General features: G+C 40.3%; 1 protein-coding gene across 1 annotated transcript in view; it reads left to right on the forward strand.

Moving 5' to 3' along the window:
• Positions 1 to 19,735, forward strand: part of galntl6 (polypeptide N-acetylgalactosaminyltransferase like 6) — a 313,700-nt gene that overhangs the window by 279,858 nt on the left and 14,107 nt on the right. The window contains exons 9-10 of the mRNA XM_007232148.4: positions 7,181 to 7,288; positions 10,386 to 10,607. Coding sequence (XP_007232210.2) covers positions 7,181 to 7,288; positions 10,386 to 10,607 — 330 coding nt within the window. The remainder of the gene's footprint in view (positions 1 to 7,180; positions 7,289 to 10,385; positions 10,608 to 19,735) is intronic.

Here is a 19,735-nt window from a genome sequence, read left to right on the forward strand (position 1 = left end):
GGTCAGTCGGAGAGAACAGTGACCGCATCCCTGGACCGATTAGAAAATATGGAGCAGTGCTCCATCAAATCTGCACAGACTATAAATGGAGCATCCTGCTTTCAGAGGCTGCTGTTAGGCTCAGTCTGTGATCCAGTGTTTAAGAGAGTTCTTTGTCGCTTGCTTTAAATTTCGGTCTTCAGACGGAGCAGAAAAGCAGATAGACTAAACGCTAGCTCTCAGGGCGCCTCCCTGCATGATGTATATATGCTTCTTTTTGCTTTTGTTGTCTATGTCTGCACTGATGTTTTAAAAATCATATGATCATGAAAATTTGGTTTTAAGGCATGTAAATGTTATAAAAAATATAATTTAAAAAAATGGTTTGAAAGTGTATGAACCCTGCAGCAGGATAGCTAGCAGACTTTGTCTGAGGGGGGAATCTGTACCTACTGTTTGTGGAAAGTGAGTAGATGAGGGAGATGTAAGTACTTTCGAATAGTTTAAGTTTAGCATTAACTAAACGGCTCATTCTGAAACTGAAGAGAATAGAGTTGGTGAGATCTCTTAAGGTGAAAGTGATTTTGATATATATATAATATATCCCTCCATATAGTGCTCCATCAAATCTGCACAGACTATAAATGGAGCATCCTGCTTTCAGAGGCTGCTGTTAGGCTCAGTCTGTGATCCAGTGTTTTAGAGAGTTCTTTGCCGCTTGCTTTAAATTTCGGTCTTCAGACGGAGCAAAAAAGCAGATAGACTAAACGCACAGCTCTCAGGGCGCCTCCCTGCGTGACGTATATCAGCTTCCCGTCTGCTTCCGTGATTTCACACGAGCGTTTCTGCTTTCTGACAGCTCTATGAAGTCGTAGTGAATTTGCGGGCTGGAGTTCGTTGTTTTCTCTCTCTCTCTCTCTCTCTCTCTCTCTCTCTCTCTCTCTCTCTCTCTCTCTCTCTCTCTCTCTCGCACGCTCGTGTGTACGATGGCCCGCGGGCTCGGAGCTGAGAGGACAGACGGGCTGTTATGAAGAGATGAGCGACGGCGGCGGCGTGGTTTTTAGGCTGGCCCCTCTGCTGAAACTAATTAGCGCGTGTGATCCTGTGATTGCGAGCGGCTCTGAGGTGATTCGGTTTTGATTAGCAGGGCCAGAACCGGAGGCGGCGCACGCAAGCGAACGAGGGAGGGAACGTGTTCTCTTTATCAGAGATGACATACCTGCCATCCTTCCTTTTTCATTAGGCTCTCTCCTCTCGCGCACCATCACTGAACTTTGTTATTGGAACGCAGCCCTTTCTTCCTCCTCGGGAAACCATGGCAACGGCAAAAATAGTACTGGAGCTAAATTGCCTCTTTTTTTTTTAAGATTACCTTTGGCAGATTTTATTTGATTCTCTTTTTGTTTCTCTCTGCTTTGCCAGTCAAATTCTGTTTCCTATCTTAAAAATTAAAATGCACAGACGCCTCTGACATTTAACATTCACGATTTCAGGAGAAGTTAATCCTGTAAATAGTGAAAAATGTGCTGCTTATCACTCCACAGCAGCACCGACGTTCAGCCTCCACAATTTTACAGCCGTATTTAGAGTGAAAGTTGGACTCCTGCACAGTCCGGGTGTCTTCTTATCTATTGGTAGGTCAGATGTCCTCAACTGAGCTGCATCCATTCAAAGTTTTAGACTAAATTCATTTCTGGATGCATATCCTTATCCTCAACCTTATAATAAAGTAACCTGGATATGACATGAGAATTTCATAGCTTCATATCTCCTCACTGACAGTTAATCTGAAATATATCAACAGTATTCTGCATGACGACAGAGAGATCGCCATGTTTATTCACTTTGTGTTAGAACTAAGAGTACTAAAAGTGAAAGAGAGTCACAGAAACTGGAAGAAGAGAAGAATTCAGCTTGAACAGCAGTGTTCAACACAACACTAAAAGATTGTAGTATTGAGGAATTTCTTTAAACTTCCACCCACCACCTTCCACAGAAGAGGAGCTGCATCTGTGGTTGAAGGAGCTAAATTTGAAACATTCACTCACATCTCCATACGTCTGCAATTACCATTCTGTAGAAAAGAATCCAACACCAGATCATCCAAGCCGAGAGAAATGGCTCACTTCTGAAGCTCCAGTAATGTGGATGAGTTAGATATGCTTGTGAGGTTTACCCTGTACACCCGAAATCCCATACTCATAGATTAGCTCTTCAGCTAGCGCCTTTGCTGACAGTCTTACAGCACCCAACACATCTGTTTCACCCAAGCCTTATAACCACATTTCCCTCTGCAGAATGGTAAGAGCGTTCTAGTGCATCTTAAAAAGTGTTCACTTCTTTTATTGTTGATGATTATGGCTTGCAGCCAATGAAAACCCAAAAATCAGTGTGTAGAAAAATTATATAAGACCAAGTGTGCCAAGTCCTGCTGGAAAATGAAATCCACATCTCTATAAAAGTTGTCAGTAGCAGAGAGAAGCATGATGTGCTGTAAGATTTTGTGGGAAAAAACGGCACTGACTTTAGACTTGATGATAAAACACAGAGGATCAACACCAGCAGATGACATGTCTCTCCAAACCATCATTGATTTCATAAACAGTAACTTACCATGACCCTGATTTTGTATAAAATAAAAATAGTGTAACAAAATGAAGAAGCAACAAAAATCTGCATGCATATAAACTGTGAACCAACAATTAAAAGTAAATACAGTCACAATTATCACAAAATTGAGTTTTTTTATCATGTTAAAAATGATGTGATGTTTGATACTGTATGCCACACCCCTAGTTAGCACATAGGTTTCATTTGAAGACTGCAGTTACTGCTATTACAGTGATTAAAGACCACTTTAGGTTGTAAAAAGTCTTAAACAGTGCAAAAATGAGCTAAATCAGGCTGCACAAAACTGTGACATTTAACATTTGCAATTTCAGGAGAAGTTAATCGTGTAAATAATATAATAAAGCGAGAAATACTCCGCTTATCACTCCGGTGCAGCAGCACTGACATTCAGCCTCCGCAGTTTTACAGCCGTTTACAGTGAAACTTGGACTAATGCACAGGTCTGGCTACTTCTGTGTGTCGGTCAGCTGTCCTTAACCGAGCCGCGTCCATCTGTCGGACGTGGGCGGCTTTATCAAAAATGCAGCACGAGTCCTCCCCAGCAACGCCGCCCCCTCCGTTACTCGGCCTCTCCACATGCGACGGAAAAAACATGAATAAACTTGTGAAAATTATTCATAAAAAGCTCATTTGTTACATGGCTGTCTTTGGTTTGTGCTCAGAGGAGAGATGGATCTCCATATGGACCGAGTGTGTGAAGTCAGGCTGAGTGCTAAAGCAGCTGCCCCAGCGGGGGAGAGAGAGACCCGTGCCGTTTGATATCCGCACTCAGCTCTCTCTCACGCAGCGAGACGGTGAGGAAGAGGAGGAGGGCAAGAGGGGACAAAGAGAAGAGCTTCAGACTCGTCCCTCAGAGACAGGAAGTGTCTCCACCTACCCTCAGGCCCACTCACCTCCCCCTGTGTGTCACAGGCCCAGCAGAATTCCTCCTCTTCCTCCTCCAGCCCAGAGCTGCAGACTGAAGAAGACTAAACTTCAAAAGAACAAGCTCTCAACAACAAGCAGCTCATCATAATCATCTATCATCTGTCTGCAGTTCCACAGAGCCAGCAGTATTTTTAGGATTGTTCAATGGTTTCAAATGTGTGTCACCATTGGTGGTTAGGGGGGGTCATGATAGGTAGTAGATTGGGCTGGGGATCGTGTTAAACTTTTCTATACCAATACCGGTATGATAGCTTAAAATTCGATACTGATACCCAATTAATACTTTTTTTAGCTTTTTCTGACAGCTGACAGTAATCTCATTCTCATACTGTCTATACATGCCATGAGAGACTCCATCTTTTGAAACAAAAAATAAAAACAATAAGCATTTTGTTTGTAGTGTTTTCTTAAGAACAAAAACAACAGCATTATTTTAACTGCTTTAAACTGCAAATATTTTCCTTAAGCATATTACTGGATGCATTTCAGTTTTTAAGAATTTAAGAATTAATATATATATAAGATTAATAGGGGTGCCCAAACTTTTTTCACTCTTATCATTTTATTGATTTGAATACTCCTAACTACTTTTTACTGATTACTGAAGCACGAAATTGGTTTGGTAACCTCATTGAACTTCATAGCCAGGTGTATCCAATCATGAGAAAAGGTATTTAAGGTGGCCAATTGCCAGTTTTTCTCCTATTTGAATCTCCTCTGAAGAGTGGCATCACGGGCTCATCAAAACAACTCTCAAATGATCTAAAAACAAAGATTGTTCAACATAGTTGTTCAGGGGAAGGATATAAAAAGTTGTCTCAGAGATTTAACCTGTCAGTTTCCACTGTGAGGAACATAGTAAGGAAATGGAAGACCACAGGGACAGTTCTTGTTAAACCCAGAAGTGGCAGGCCAAGAAAAATATCAGAAAGGCAGAGAAGAAGAATGGTGAGAACAGTCAAGGACAATCCACAGACCACCTCCAAAGAGCTGCAGCATCATCTTGCTGCAGATGGTGTCACTGTGCATCGGTCAACAATACAGCGCACTTTGCACAAGGAGAAGCTGTATGGGAGAGTGATGCAAAAGAAGCCATTTCTGCAAGCACGCCACAAATAGAGTCATCTGAGGTGTGCTTTTGCACTGTGTCCATCAGTTATTAGATATATCAAACTGACACTGAAATATATATATATATATATATATATATATATATATATATATATATATATATATATATATATATATATACAGTGCCCTCCATAATTATTGGCACCCCTGGTTAAGATGTGTTCTTTAGCTTCTCATAAATTGAGTTTTGTTCAAAATAATATAGGACCACGATGGAAAAAAAAGTAAAGTCCAACCTTTAACTCAAGTAAATTTTAAGGGGGAAATAAAATCCCTGACTAAGAAATAATTATTCTTCATAAAATCACCTGTTCCACAATTATTGGCACCCCTAACAATTCTTAGGAAATAAATTTAATAAAAGTATTTCTGTCACTTCTACAGTAGTTTACGAAGTTGATCAGAGTATGTAGGAACATTTAATTAGTAATTCACAACTTCCTGTTTCCCTGGGGTATAAATATGACGTGACACAGAGGCCATTTATCTTCAACATGGGAAAGACAAAGGAACATACAATTCAAGTGAGGCAGATGTGTGTTGACCTTCACAAGTCAGGCAATGGCTACAAGAAAATCGCTACTCGCCTACACCTGTCCATATCTACTGTCAGAGGAATTATTAAGAAGTTTAAAACAACTGGAACAGTGGTAAACAAGCCTGGACGAGGACACAAGTTTATTTTGCCACCACGCACAGTGAGGAGGATGATAAGAGAAATAAAAAGTTCTCCAAAGCTCACTGTTACAGAATTGCAACAAATGGTAGCTTCTTGGGGTCACAAAGTCTCCAAAACAACCATCAGGCGCTATCTACATGCCAACAAGCTGTTTGGGAGGCATGCACGGAAGAAACCATTTCTCACTCACAATCATAAACGCAAACGTTTGGAGTTTGCTAAGCGGTACTGGGACTTCAACTGGGACCGTGTGCTTTGGTCAGATGAAACAAAGATAGAGCTTTTTGGCAACAAATGCTCTAAGTGGGTCTGGCGTAACACAAGAGCTGAGTATGCAGAAAAGCACCTCATGCCCACTGTGAAATACGGCGGGGGATCAGTGATGCTGTGGGCCTGTTTCTCTTCTAAAGGCCCTGGGAACCTTGTTAGGGTGCATGGCATCATGAATGCTCTAAAATACCAGGACATTTTAAAACAAAATCTGGTGGCTTCTGCCCGAAAGCTGAAGATGGGTCGTTACTGGGTCTTTCAGCAAGATAATGACCCTAAACATGTGGCCAAATCTACACAGAAATGGTTCACCGCACACAGAATCAAGCTCCTCCCATGGCCATCTCAGTCCCCAGACCTCAACCCCATTGAAAACCTGTGGGGTGAGCTGAAGAGGAGAGTGCAGAGGAGAGGACCCAGGTCGTTGGATGATTTAGAGAGAATGTGCAAAGAGGAATGGTCAAAGATCCCTCTTTCTGTATTCTCCCATCTTGTGAAACATTACAGGAGAAGATTAGGTGCTGTTTTGTTGGCAAAAGGGGGTTGTACAAAGTATTAACATCAGGGGTGCTAATAATTGTGGCACACATGATTTGATGTTAAATAATTATTTCTAAATGTGGGATTTTTTTCCTACTGAATAAATTCACTTGAGTTAAAGGTTGTATTTTACTCTTTTTTTCCATCGTGGTCCTATATTATTTTGAACAAAACTCAATTTATGAGAAGCTAAAGAACACATCTTAACCAGGGGTGCCAATAATTATGGAGGGCACTGTATATATATCAGCATTAGATTGGCAAAATGTAATTATATATTTATGCTGGTGGTGTCTATCATTTAAAAATGATAATTCAAATCATGATTGTTTTTTTAATGCTGGTGTTTCCCTTTATTACTGAGAGGGGACAGGTCTGACAGATCTTATTTTTTTTACCGTGTTATAATATCTCCTGGTAAAGAGAGAAAGAAAAGAAGACCGAGAAGGAGAGACAGCGCAAATGAGAGTGAGAGAGGGACAGTACAAGCACCGAGACATTTTGGTTGGTGCCTTTTTGGTAGCACTAGTAGTAGGGCTGTGACAAGACACTCATCACACGAGACAAGACAAGATATTGGGTTCACAACAGTGAGACGAGATGAGATTTTAACAATATATGTTTTTTTTTTTTTTTTTTTTTTTTTTAAATACATGATTGAATTTTGCAAAAGGCAAATTTGCAAGGAATCAGTTTGTACTGGATGTAAATTAATTTTACTCTGTATTATGAATTATGTATGATTTATCATATGCAGTAAAAGACAGAACAGTACGCACAACTACTGCAGCTGTTTTTACCATAAACACAACAACTTCTCTCCTGTATGATCTCACATGAGTCTCTTCAGACCTGTTCAGAACTATTGTCAGCCTGGGTCTGCATCTCTGCCTGTTCTGTGTTTAGAGATATTGAGTACTGGTAGTTGTTGTGTGATGATTTTTTCACTATATGAAAGAGGATAAATCAGAAATCAGATCAGCATTGAAATGTTTTTATTTTGTGTTTTTGTGTTTATTGCAGGTGTGGATGTGTGGAGGTAGTATGTATGATGTGCCATGCTCCAGGGTGGGCCACATCTACAGGAAGTACGTGCCGTACAAAGTGCCCTCAGGGACCAGCCTGGCTAGAGTGAGTACAGAACAACGTCATAGTCCAGTCACCTGCATCCATACATGCTGTCTCCTTTAGCACTTAGCGTATGTGTGGTCTGGAAGCAATCTAGAATGAATAGATCAGCTAACAGACGCCTGTGCTGACCGACTCTGGCTGCAGCATGATGCAGAATTTTGGCAGCATGTACTATACCATTCAGAGCCCCTCACACTTTACTTTTTAAATGTATAACTTATTTACTGCGTTGTTCAAATAAATGACATTGCCATAGCTTATACACATCAGTGTAAAATGTAATAAGAAATATTTTATATAGTTATATTAGCAGTTTGTATAGTCTGGTTTTGTGGCTTCCAGTACATTCTGCATCACGCTTTTCAAACTTTCTCTAAGAAACTTCTAAGAAAAAGTCTCTTTTCGGGAGATTTTCCTGGAGTGCTGTAACTCTGGGATCTGTCTGTGTGAGTCATCAGACCCAGCTTTAGACATGTCTCAGTGATTCACCACTACCACCCATTGCCACGCACTGTATAATTCAGGCTTCAGTCGCCATATGGACCAAAATCCAGTAGAGATATGCTGTGCTTCATCCCTGCCAGGAGACCAGAACTCTTACATATTTATAAAGTATAAAGTTACTTTATTTCAGTAATTCAGTTCAAAATGTGAAACTCATATATTATATAGATTACACACAGAGTTATCTATTTAAGGCGATTATTTCTTTTATTGTTGATGATTATGGCTTCATTTTCATTTTCCAGCAGGACTTGGCACACTGCCCACATTGCTAAAAGTAACAGTTGGTCTTATATCATTTTCTAATTTTCTGAGACACTAACTTTTGGTTTTTTTAAATAGATCACTCTTTGTGTAATACATCTATATAATATATGAGTTTCACATTTTAAACTGAATTACTGAAGAAAAACTGCATCTCCAGATATATCACTGATTGAAAATGTGTGGGATGCTGCTATTGGACACGCTATCCACACTCCACCCCTACAGCACACTCTGCAGGAACTGTGTGAGGACATTGGATCTGCATGAAATGGATTGTCACTGGACACCATTAGGAACCTCTAAAACTTCAAAAAGCCAGGATATCTGGCATGTTGCATGTTGCCATGTTACACATGCTTTACCCCCTACTTCTGTTTGTTTAGCTCCATAAATATGATCAAGAATTACTCATATCAGTGTAAGTTTTTATTATTTTATGATAAAAATGAATCTTCCTTCTGAATAGCATTGCAATCCAACCTTTCCTTCTGGGTGCAGCCATTTTTGCATTTGTTTCTTTGATGGCGAATGTAGTAAACTGAGAAAAAAAAAGTTGAGCATAGTCTCTGGTGGAAGACAGTAATAATAGGGTAAACAATAGCATACAACAGTGTGCAGCACATAGCTCATAGTTGCACATCACTTTATAACAGACGTTTAGAACAAATGCTCTCTGTAAACAGTTTGTTCCAGGGTGGTATTATGGTGTATGAGAGCATAGCATCAGCTGCAGACGCTCAGACTGCTCAGTGTGTGGTGATTAACAGGCCGAGTTGTGCTGCTTTTGTTCTCGCTCCAGTGTTCTGTGTAGCTCATGTACAGCTCTGTATCAAACCTCTCAGACATGCTCTGCTCTAATGAACATCTGACTCTTCCCCCAGTGGATCCTCACTCAACACATATTAATGAGCCTGGGGAGAGGGTTCTGCATGTCACTCAGAGAACACGTGGCCCTCTGCTGGGATCTGCTGGACACTCTCCCCATGAAATCACGTCACTTTATTTGATGGAATTTATTTCCTTCAATCCCTCTCTTTCTCTCCCTTTTATCAGTCCCACTGCTTCTGCTTTCCTCTCTCTCTTGTTTTCTTTCTGTCACTGTTTTCTCCATCTTTCCCTACTTTCTTCTTTTGGAGTTTGAACATGCATAAGAAATATACTTGTGTACCAAGATCTTTTAGAGAGAGAATTCTTGGTGTACGTGGCAGCAGAGAAGGCCCAGTGAGTAAAAAGAAGCTGACCTATGAGCTAGGAGATCTATCTGTGGAAAAACAATGTGCTCAGTCCTAATGTAGAGGTAAATTCAAAGGTAAAGATAGCTTCTAGCATGCAAATGACCATGTATGTCCATACAATGCAATATATGAATATATAAATGTTCCTGGTCAGAGGAGACAAGGCAGTTTGTAACCAATAGCCAGCCTGCATCTCTTTGCTCTTGAAATCTGCTCACTTTTTGTTTGGTAAAGACTTTGATTTTGAGATAACTAATGTTGTGAAAAGAGAGAATGAAAAAAACCCAACACTTCCTTATGTACATTCCATGTTTCTGTTTCCTTGTCTTCCCTAACTACTTATCTCTATTCTGTACATTAGTCTTGGCGTCTGTTTCTCACCCCATCATCCTTTCCTCTCTCTATTTAGCCCTCTCTCATGTTCTCTCTTTCTCCCCATGCAGTCCCTTGCTTTATTGGCCTCTCTCTTTAAATTTCACTTCTATCATGCTTTTCTCTCTCTCTCTCTCTCTCTCTCTCTCTCTCTCTCTCTCTCTCTCTCTCTCTCTCTCTCTCCTTCCCTACTTCCTTCTTTCTGTTTCCTTCTTATCTTTATCGCCCCATGACCTTTCTCTCACTATTTCTCTGTTCTGTACTGCGTTCTTTCCCTCTGTTTTTTTTTCTCACCCCACCATCCCTTTCTCTGCCACTCCATTCATCCATTGTTTTGCTCTTTTACTATCTCTTACTTTCTTTCTTTCCACTCTGTCTCTTGTGCTCATCCCATCCCACTCATCATCATTCATTCATTTCTGTTTCTTTCCCCATAACCCTTCTCTCTCTGTCTTTTTGTCTTACTCTCTTTCTTTCTACAACCTGCTAACTTAAATAATTTAATTTTAAAAGACTTCATAATATAGTTTACTGTAAAGAAAACATACATTATTTACCAAAAAATAAACACCTTCTCCAACAAGAATCTGTGTGAATCAATCTGGTTTGATTTTAAACAGTGAAGGAGGAAGTGCAGCTCCCCACTACCACACTAACTCTCTCTCTCTCTCTTTCTCTTTCTCTCTCTCACTCTCTCTCTCTTTCTCTCTCTCTCTCAGAATCTGAAGCGAGTGGCAGAGACATGGATGGATGAGTTTGCTGAATATATCTACCAGCGCCGACCTGAGTACCGCCACCTCTCCACAGGAGACCTAACGGCTCAGAAGGAGCTGCGCAAGCACCTCAAGTGTAAAGACTTCAAATGGTACATGAACACGGTGGCCTGGGACCTGCCCAAATACTACCCTCCTGTGGAGCCCCTGCCTGCTGCATGGGGAGAGGTGGGTTAGCTGTACCACACACACACACACACACACACTCAGTCACGTGCAGCCGCATACATTTATATTATATTTATAAACTATTGTACACACATTTCAAAGAGGTAGGCACATAAATAATTTTCGTAAGAGAGTTTATACTGTAAAAACTGTAGATTCCATAAATCCAGTAAAAAAAGAATTAGAATACTGTAGTGTCTTTTTCTGAATAAAGTAGTTGAGAACTTGTGAGCTTGTGATAAAACACTACTTTCTGTATGCACTGATTTTATTATCAGTGTTTTAATACCCAGATAAGAAACTTTTTTTCCTTCACATCCCTAAAACATCTGCACAATACTGTAATTCAGTATCATCCATAGAGACTGTAATAGCAATGAGCATCATGATACGTCTTGTGCAGGGTGAAAGATAGGGCCCAATTTGAACATTTAATGATGAGTGCACTAGAAAATGTATAAGAAAATCAGATGTATATCAGAGTAAAATTTTCTTTCATGACTATTACTAATTTCTCATTTGAACAATAGCTATCACACACATTTTTAGGTACTACTTTGTTACACAGCTAAACAGCGCTCTCGTCAGTTGTCAGTCCTGCCTCTTGAAGACAACTCAGCCCAGTTTGTATCTGTATTTGTGTGTGAGAGAGGGAGAAAGAGACCATGGGCAGATGCTTACTGATTTATGAGATACACTGCAGGCTGGGAGGAGATGTATTTTTCATTGAGGTTACAGGCATGTGGTCGAGTCTTCTCTTAAAGACACACTTCTTATGCTGTATCTGCTGTATCTCACATATCTTCAGAGATGCTTTCCCAGTCCTTGTCTCTGTCCCATTTATTTAAATCTGTTTTCAGAATAGTGGACAGTGGATCGGCATATAGAATCAAAGCTTGCAGAGTTTAGCAGTGGCATGGAATATTGTCTTAAAATGACAATACTACTGTTTATCTGGGTTATTTTTGATGTGTACATATTGTCCAAAAAATGTATTATCGTGACAGAAGTACTAATATTATAATAAAAAAATGCCACGCTATTTTTTTTTTTTTTGGATGCACTGCCATAGATTTTAGCAGGTGTGCTACATTTACATAATGTACAAACAAAGTGGTCTAAAGCATTGCCACTATGATCGAGAGATCGCTGGTTCAAATCCCGATCATGCAGCTTACCATCAGCTGTTGGAGCCCTGAGAGAGCACAATTAAGGTGATGTTGATCAGCACAAGGCGTCTGAAACCGAGTCACTGCGCTTTCCTCTGAGCGCGCCGTGATGCTACTCTGCAATGCTGCATCAGCAGCAGTTTAAAAAGAGGCGGGGTCTGACTTCACATGTATCGGAAGAGGCATGTGCTAGTCTTCACCCTGCTTGTTGCTTGTGGCTCAGATAAATTGGGAGAAAAATGGGAGGAAATTAGAAATAAAATGTAAAAAAATATATGTATGGTAATAACAATAAATGAAAAAATCTAATTTCTATAGCTTTAAGAAATAAAATAATTGTACAAAATACAAAAAAGCTATTCCTCTGTTATTTAAAGGGCTCAGATTTAAAGGGTTAAAACACTGATATATATAACACCATCATTGTTTCCATCACAGATACGAGCTCCTAACTACACAGCAGCTGTGTGAGCCTGTTCAGCCTCTACTCCTAATGCAGACGGACAGGCTATTCGGTTAATTCATTACTGGCTGTAATATCACCTGTGTAGGCCTAGCAGAGGGGGAGCGTCCGTCAGTTACTGACATCTTCCTTATAATGCGACTCCTGACGCTCTGCTGCAACAGCATATGACCACGACTGCTGAGGAAACACTGGACTTAATATGCATGCTCCTTTTTTTTTTTTTTTTGATTGGACGTTTTTAATTACGGCTGATGGATGTGGTTTATAGGCGTCGCGTCGAAATTAATTCCACGAGGGAATGACATTTTTTCCTTTCAGTGGCGTAAATGTGGTTGAGCTGGTGAGTAATAAGTTCCAAATGTAATTAATTTCACATCAGATTTAATTGGAGTTCTGGCACTCACCATCAAGGCTTCTGTTTATGTGGGTTTCTCTCTGCCTCTGATGGCTTTTTCAGTTTCCAGGTAAATTTTTTTTCTGGACGAGGCAGATCAGAAAGCCCATTAGAGCACCTATAGCTCCGGCTCCGCCCTGCCATTTATTGGGCTACTCTGCATTAGCACCTCGAATAGGCGGTAAAAGGCAGGAATGAATGGTGTAGGTCTTGGGAAGCTGCTCGGGGTGGGGAATTGCGCGCGGTAAATATCTCCTTTCCTGAGGCCGAATGATAGTAATTGGACTGTCAGGCTGATAGCTTCATATGCCACCTCGCCTGAGCCAGACGTCTGCCACCCAGCCTGATGCATTACACAATAATACAGCCTCATTGGCTATTCAGAACCATCCCTATGGGTGCAGGGAGAGAGGGGGGGGGTGTTTTTAACAGACAACAGAAAGGATAGAGAGAACAAGGAAGGTGGTAGAGATTGAAAGAGAGAGAGAGAGAGAGCAATAGAATCAGTGTGTCAGTGTGTGTGTGTCTCTAGATCTGCTCCTGCAGAGGGCAAAAGGTCAATGCACCATCCTCCCTGACTGGCAGAATGGCACCGTGGGTAAACAAGTCAGATGTATGCACAGCTCCTTATCACACAGACACACACAGACACACACACACTTTAAAACACACTTTAACACACCTCCAATAGCACTAGCACTTCAGCTAAGTCAAACAATGCAGAGAGTCAGTCTGGCTCAACTCTTAGAAGTTGAGAGTTAGACCTCCAGAGTAAAGCAGCTGTCTGGAGCTCCGTTATTCCAGAGAATACAGTTTAACAGCTCCACAGCTCAATACTGAGGGATTTATACACCTTTATATCCCAAGCCTGGCATTAGACATGGTGCCAGTTCTAATTTTATGTTATTGGCAGTAGCAATTTATAGTGCAGCAGTCAGTTGCAGATCACGCGGCTGGATTTAGGGTGTGTCAGTGTGTCTTTGGTATTGTAAGAGCAGGAAAAATACGCAAAGCATGCAAAAGGCATGAATTAATATGATGATTAGAATTAATCATGGGTGTTTTTTACTCATAAAGTGAAATAAACCAATTCAGAGTGTCACTTGTCATTACCTTTACCTACCTAAGAGGCAGGTGAGCTCTGACTTCGGCCCGTTTGTATCTTAACTGTGCAGCGCTTTTGTGCGTCTCAGTAGAGGATACTGACCTGCACATTCACGCTGTGAAGATACGCCAGCAGCTCATTTAAGGGAACAAAGTTTAAAAGTAGACTGTTGGCGGGGTGTAAGACAGCAATGAGCATCTTTACAATAGGGGCCCATAAAATTAAAGTACCTGAAAATGCATTTATTAAAAGGGTGTCCACAAACATTTGGACATGTAGTGTATATTTAACACAGACATGCCAAAAATGATGGGATAGCTCAATTATCACAGAAAACAGCTTGAGAAAGATTGTATAAGTTGTGAGGTGTGAGGTCTCTCAGAATAAAATCAGTTTACTTTGTCTTTCATTGAAAGTTACAGTTTTTCCTTTTGGAAAAGAAATTAAAGAAAGAAAGAAAGAAAGAAAGAAAGAAAGAAAGAAATAATTGAATGAAGGGGCCATTTCCAAACTTTTGACTTGCACTTTATCTCCTTATTGTGATCTTATTTTGGTTTATGTCATGATTGCAGCTAAAAAGATCATCATTTTAAACTGGAAACGTGCATTTTCTGAGGGAAACACAGGATCGTTGCTGAGTTACTGTGGTCCCCACTGGTTGCTATGGTATTCCAGGTGAATGCTGAGGTAAATGCTAAGTGGTTGCTAAATGCTGCCAGGTTTTCGTTATGGTAAACCAGGTGATTTCTATTGTGGTGTTTCCACAGGAATTTGGCTAAATAGTGATGTCCAAAAACACAAGGATAAACCATAACAACAATAGTAACAACAATAGTAACAGTTCACACGGCCATAGTTTTACTGAACACTTGTTTTGAGCAGTCTGTTGTTGAATGCTTTGGCTTGAATAAGCAATGTCTATTCATGCATATTGTACTAGGTTGTTGTGAATGACATTAAGTATGAGTGATGAATGTGTGTGCATATGTGTGGCAGTGCTACCGTAGGTGGTTTATTTGGAGTAAATCAAAGCGCTTTTCTCCATCACTGATGTCTGTGTTGTGTTCGCAGCATTGGCGGAGAGCGTTCAGAGCTATGAAAGGAGCCGTGCTTTCTGGTGATTTCTATTCACATCAGCCACTTAGTGTAGTTCAAGGCTTAACAACAGCGGCTTCGAGAAAGAAAAGAAGAACGGGGAAACACGTTTAAATGGCTGAGCGCAGACACGAGGGACTATAAAAAATACATATAAATATATATTTGAACACATTTTCTAGTTGCGCTGACCTTACAGAAATGGGGTCTCGTACCAAATTGTCTGCATCCAGCAGTAAATTGACCTGTCCTAATGGATGGCTTTGTTAGAATGCTAGAAAGGTCAATTCACTCGTCCTGAATATGTCACTCATCTGAGAACCTGGGAGCAGGGGAGTCCTGAGCACACAATTTCAGAAAGAGAAAGAGAGAGAGAGACTGATAATGAATGGGAAAATAAATGTAATGTTTTTTTTTTTTTTCTTGCCTCAGGAAAAAATAGAGCCTTTCATGGCTGAAGCAGGAGGCAGAACACTGTAGTTTTGGCCTTAGCTTGTGCTTCTTTAGTTTGTTTACTGTTTGACGTGTCGGTTTTGAAATGTGACATGACACACATGGCTTTTTGTGTGGCACGGTGGCTTAGTGGTTAACATGTTTGCCTCCCATCACTGGGGTCCTGGGTTCCTCACTGGATGCAGTTTCTGTGTTCTGTGGAGACTCTAAAACCATGAAGTAGGGATGCACAATATATTGTTTAGTAGGGCTGGACCCGAATATTCGGGTATTCGGATATTCGTTCGTTGAGTAGGTATTCGGTTTTTAATTTTGGTATTCGGATATTCGTTTTTTTCACTCTAACCACTTCTGTTCTCGCGGGTCCCGTCAGAATATCTTGCGCGCGGGACAGAACTGAACTGTTATTGGCTGGAGTGGGAGTTTAATCCAGACGATGCGGGAGCAAATTAATAAATAGTTAAGAAAACTGTAATAATTGTAAAAAAAAAAAAAACCTAAAGAAAACTCTCAACGCGCAGGATGGACCGACACACACACGCACACACCGATGGTGTTTGGACTGGGGTAAGGAACGGGACCACACTATTCAGCGCTGCTGTTTTAATAAATATATAAGTAAATTTGAAGCATTAAATGTAGTTTATTTAATTTATATTAGGAACGTGGGGCGGGAGCGGCAGAAATGTGTATGTGGCGGACGGGCGCGGGATTAAAAGAAGCAATTTTTTTGCGGCACGGTAACGAGACAGAAACGCGGGAGCGTGGAAGAGTGGGTTTAAAAATCAGTCTCGCGCAGACCTCTATTATACATGATAAAAAAATGCAGGCTCTTCGAAACTGATTTATATAATAAAACGTAAGGGGTAATGTGGCAACAGTAGGGGCTAAATCGGTTACAAAAGCCTGGCCTACAAAAATTATGTCTGAACGAATTTCCTCTTATCTAATATAATTTAAAATGGTTTAAAAATATAAAATAATTTCTAAGCAAACGAAATATTTAATATTGAGCTTATAGCCCAAGTGCAAAAATACAAAATCAGTAATATGCCCTGCACAATCCTTTAACCGAAATAGACCAAGTACAGTTTACAATGACTGTCCTCTAATATAATTAACAATGTTTAAGAATATAAAATACTTCCTGAACAAACGTTTTTTTTGTTTGTTTTTTTAAGCAAATAACCTAAGTGTGAAAACACAAACAGCAATTTACTGGGCTGGCTTGCGCAGCGGAGAAACCGTGCAGCAGCAGCCTCCTAGCCTGCTTACGCAGCGGATAAGCCGCGGTGTGGGGCAGCAGAAATTCCGGGATGAAAACACAAAGAAATCTGGGCTAAAAACAGAAAAAATATGGGGTGAAAACACAAAAATCCGGGATAAAAACACCAAAAATCCGGGGTGAATATGTCTCGTCGGTCAGAGCAAATTGAACATTTTTCAGTGGATTAAAGGGGCCGTGATTTGCTTTTTTTTTTTTTTTTTACCTCTTTTTTTAAAAACGAATATTCGAATATTCGCTTCGAATCAGTGCCGAATATCCGGAGCTCAAAAAACGCTATTCGGGCCAGCCCTATTGTTTAGCACATTTTTTCTCCCAATTTAGCTAGGCCAATTGTCCCTCTTATTTAGCTGCCCCCCCCACCCCATCACTTGTGATGGCGCAACACAAGGAGGGTGAAGACTAGCACAGGCCTCCTCCGATACATGTGAAGTCAGACTCCGCCTTATTTTTAACTGCTACTGATGAAGCATTGCTGAGTAGCATCACAGCCCACTCGGTGGAAGACTCAGCGACTAGGTTTTCCGATATATCAGCTTACAAGTGCCTCGTGCTGACCCACTCAGAAAGAGCAAGGTCAATTGTGCTCTCTCAGGGCTCCAGCAGCTGATGGCAAACTGCAAACTGGGGTTCGAACCATTGTCCGATCATAGTATCAGCGCTTAACCGGCTGGAGCACTTGGCCCCTATTTTTTTGTTTAAATATTACATACAAAGAGTGCGTTATTAATAGTATGACCTATGACATAGTATGACATAAAATAGTTGACAACTAATTTAATAATTTATTTGTTGGGTCTACGGTGATTGTTTAAACAAGACGTCTTATTTTTAGTAAATTTATATTAGTCTTCTTTGGTGTATTTCTGGTACATACATGACACAAGATAGCTCCTCACAACATTTAAATCTGGCAGCAGGGTAAAATTACATCATGCTTCATGGCTACCATGACTTTTGGCATGCCAGTGTGTATAAGGGGTGTGCAATATTATTGTTCACAATAAAATCAACATTTTAAAAAATATTTAAAAATTCATTAGATATTTTTGTTACATTATTTTTATGTTACATATACCAAATCATTTATTTTGGTACATCATTACATTAACTTTGTTACTAAATTACTGTTTTTACAAAATAGATAAATGTTTACAGATTTTTTGCAGTATTATATTCTTGAAATGAATTCAAAAATGTTCAGTATTTTAAAATATTGTGATATTACTTTAGGGCCATATCGCCCACCCCTAATACATATGTGCTAAAATGCCGCACTTTTTTATGTCTATGTTATGAGCGCTTTCATGGCTGAAGCAGGGAGTTAGAGCACCATTGTTTTAGCCTTTGATTGTGCTTTCTTCAGTTTGTTTACAGCTTTATATCTTCATTTAAAACATGACATGGCAAAATGCTTATCCTGTCGGCGGGTACGTGTAGGCACTAATGCGCTTTAGGAGCTTTGTGTGAGACAGAGCCGGTAATTCAGAGATAATCTAAACGTAATAAAAGAACAGTGTGAGGGAGATGTAATGTGTCACACAGCACCCAGCCTCAGCAAATTTACTGTAAAAAGTTTTGTTTAGAGGCCTGAACCATCAGAACAAGCTGCAACAGTGTACATGAAGCTCATTTCAGCAGCGATGTTGGTTATGTTCCTTTTAATCAGTGATTTATTCAGGGCCTGGAAGCAGTAGATGTAATTTTCCCAGAAGAAACTGAGCTGAAAACACTGCGTGTGCATCTGCATTCTGCATTGCATGTGATTTCACTATAAGGCGCTTCTAAAATCTTTTAATTTTCCCAAACATCAACAGTGCCCCTTATAATATGGTGTACCTTATGTATAAATTATATCAATCAGGTATTAAGGAGCAGTAAAGCCGCTCTGTTGAAGTACAGTGTTATAAAGCAGTTTCAGTAAAGTTTCTTTAGCACTAAGGCTGGGTACAGCAGCATTAGCATTAGCCGCTAACCGCAGTGCTAACTCTTTCGCCATTCAGAGGCAAGTATATTGGACTGTATTCTGCATGTTTACCGGGGAAAAAACAAGCTCATTTTACTTCCAGCGGCAAGACGGGCTGAATTAGTAGGAAAATATGGTGATATCCCATTTCCTTACTAGTGTCGCTTAATGCGGCTTATAATCTGATGCGAATTATTTAATAAAATAAACCAGAAAATAGATGTTCATTGATAGTGCACCTTATAATACGGTGCACCTTATATTGAGAAATATATGGTACTAATAGTGTTGATATAAAAATTTGAAAAAGTGATGGTTTTACATCACTTTTCAACCTCTGGTATTATTTTAGTCTTTTATTATTTGTAGCTATCAACATTACTGTCACACAAAACCGAGAATCCAATTTTTTGGGGTTTTTTTTTGGCAGTTGTTCTTCACATTGAACTAACTTATGGAGAACAGACCAATAGAAATGATCCAGAACTGATCTGAGGATCGCAGGTTCGAATCTCAGATCATGCTTCTTCTCCAGCAGCAGCCGGAGTCCGAGAGAGCACAGGTGGCCATTCTCTCTATGGGTGGGTACAGTAGGTGGCGTTCTCTTCTATCATCACTCCCACTGTGATGTTGTTCAACACAGGCATCTGTTAGCTGATGTATCAGAGCTGGGGATCTGGGGCTTTCCTCCAAGTGCACTGAATGGCTAGTGATGCTGCAGTATTGCAGAAGTTGAAAAGGGGCGGAGTCTGTGGTCAGACTTCGGAAGAGGCATGTGCTGGTCCTTGCCTTCCTAGTGTTGGGGACATTACTAGTGAAAGGGGGGTTCGTATGGAAATGGATTGGGTAACTGGCTTTTCAAATTTTGAAGAAAATTGGGTAAAATTAGTATTGAATTATTTTAAAAAATCCAATCTTTTTATATTAACTTTTATTGAAAGGTTAGGAGGTTTTTAGGACATTTTTGGAGGTTTTCTTGTCGATTGGTGTTAGTGTACTGTATGTACCCATATGCGACCAGCTGAGTAGAGGGCACATGCATTAATGCCCGCTGCCACACAAAACCAATGTAAATGTGTGTGTGTGTGTGTGTGTGTGTGTGTGCACTTTCTCCAAGTCCTGCTGGCCTCATGACTTTCTGTCTGTGTGTGTGTGTGTGTGTGTGTGTGTGTGTGTATGTGTGTGTGTGAACCTG

Source organism: Astyanax mexicanus, chromosome 7, assembly GCF_023375975.1.
Source record: "Astyanax mexicanus isolate ESR-SI-001 chromosome 7, AstMex3_surface, whole genome shotgun sequence".
Classification (NCBI taxonomy): Eukaryota; Metazoa; Chordata; class Actinopteri; order Characiformes; family Acestrorhamphidae; genus Astyanax; species Astyanax mexicanus.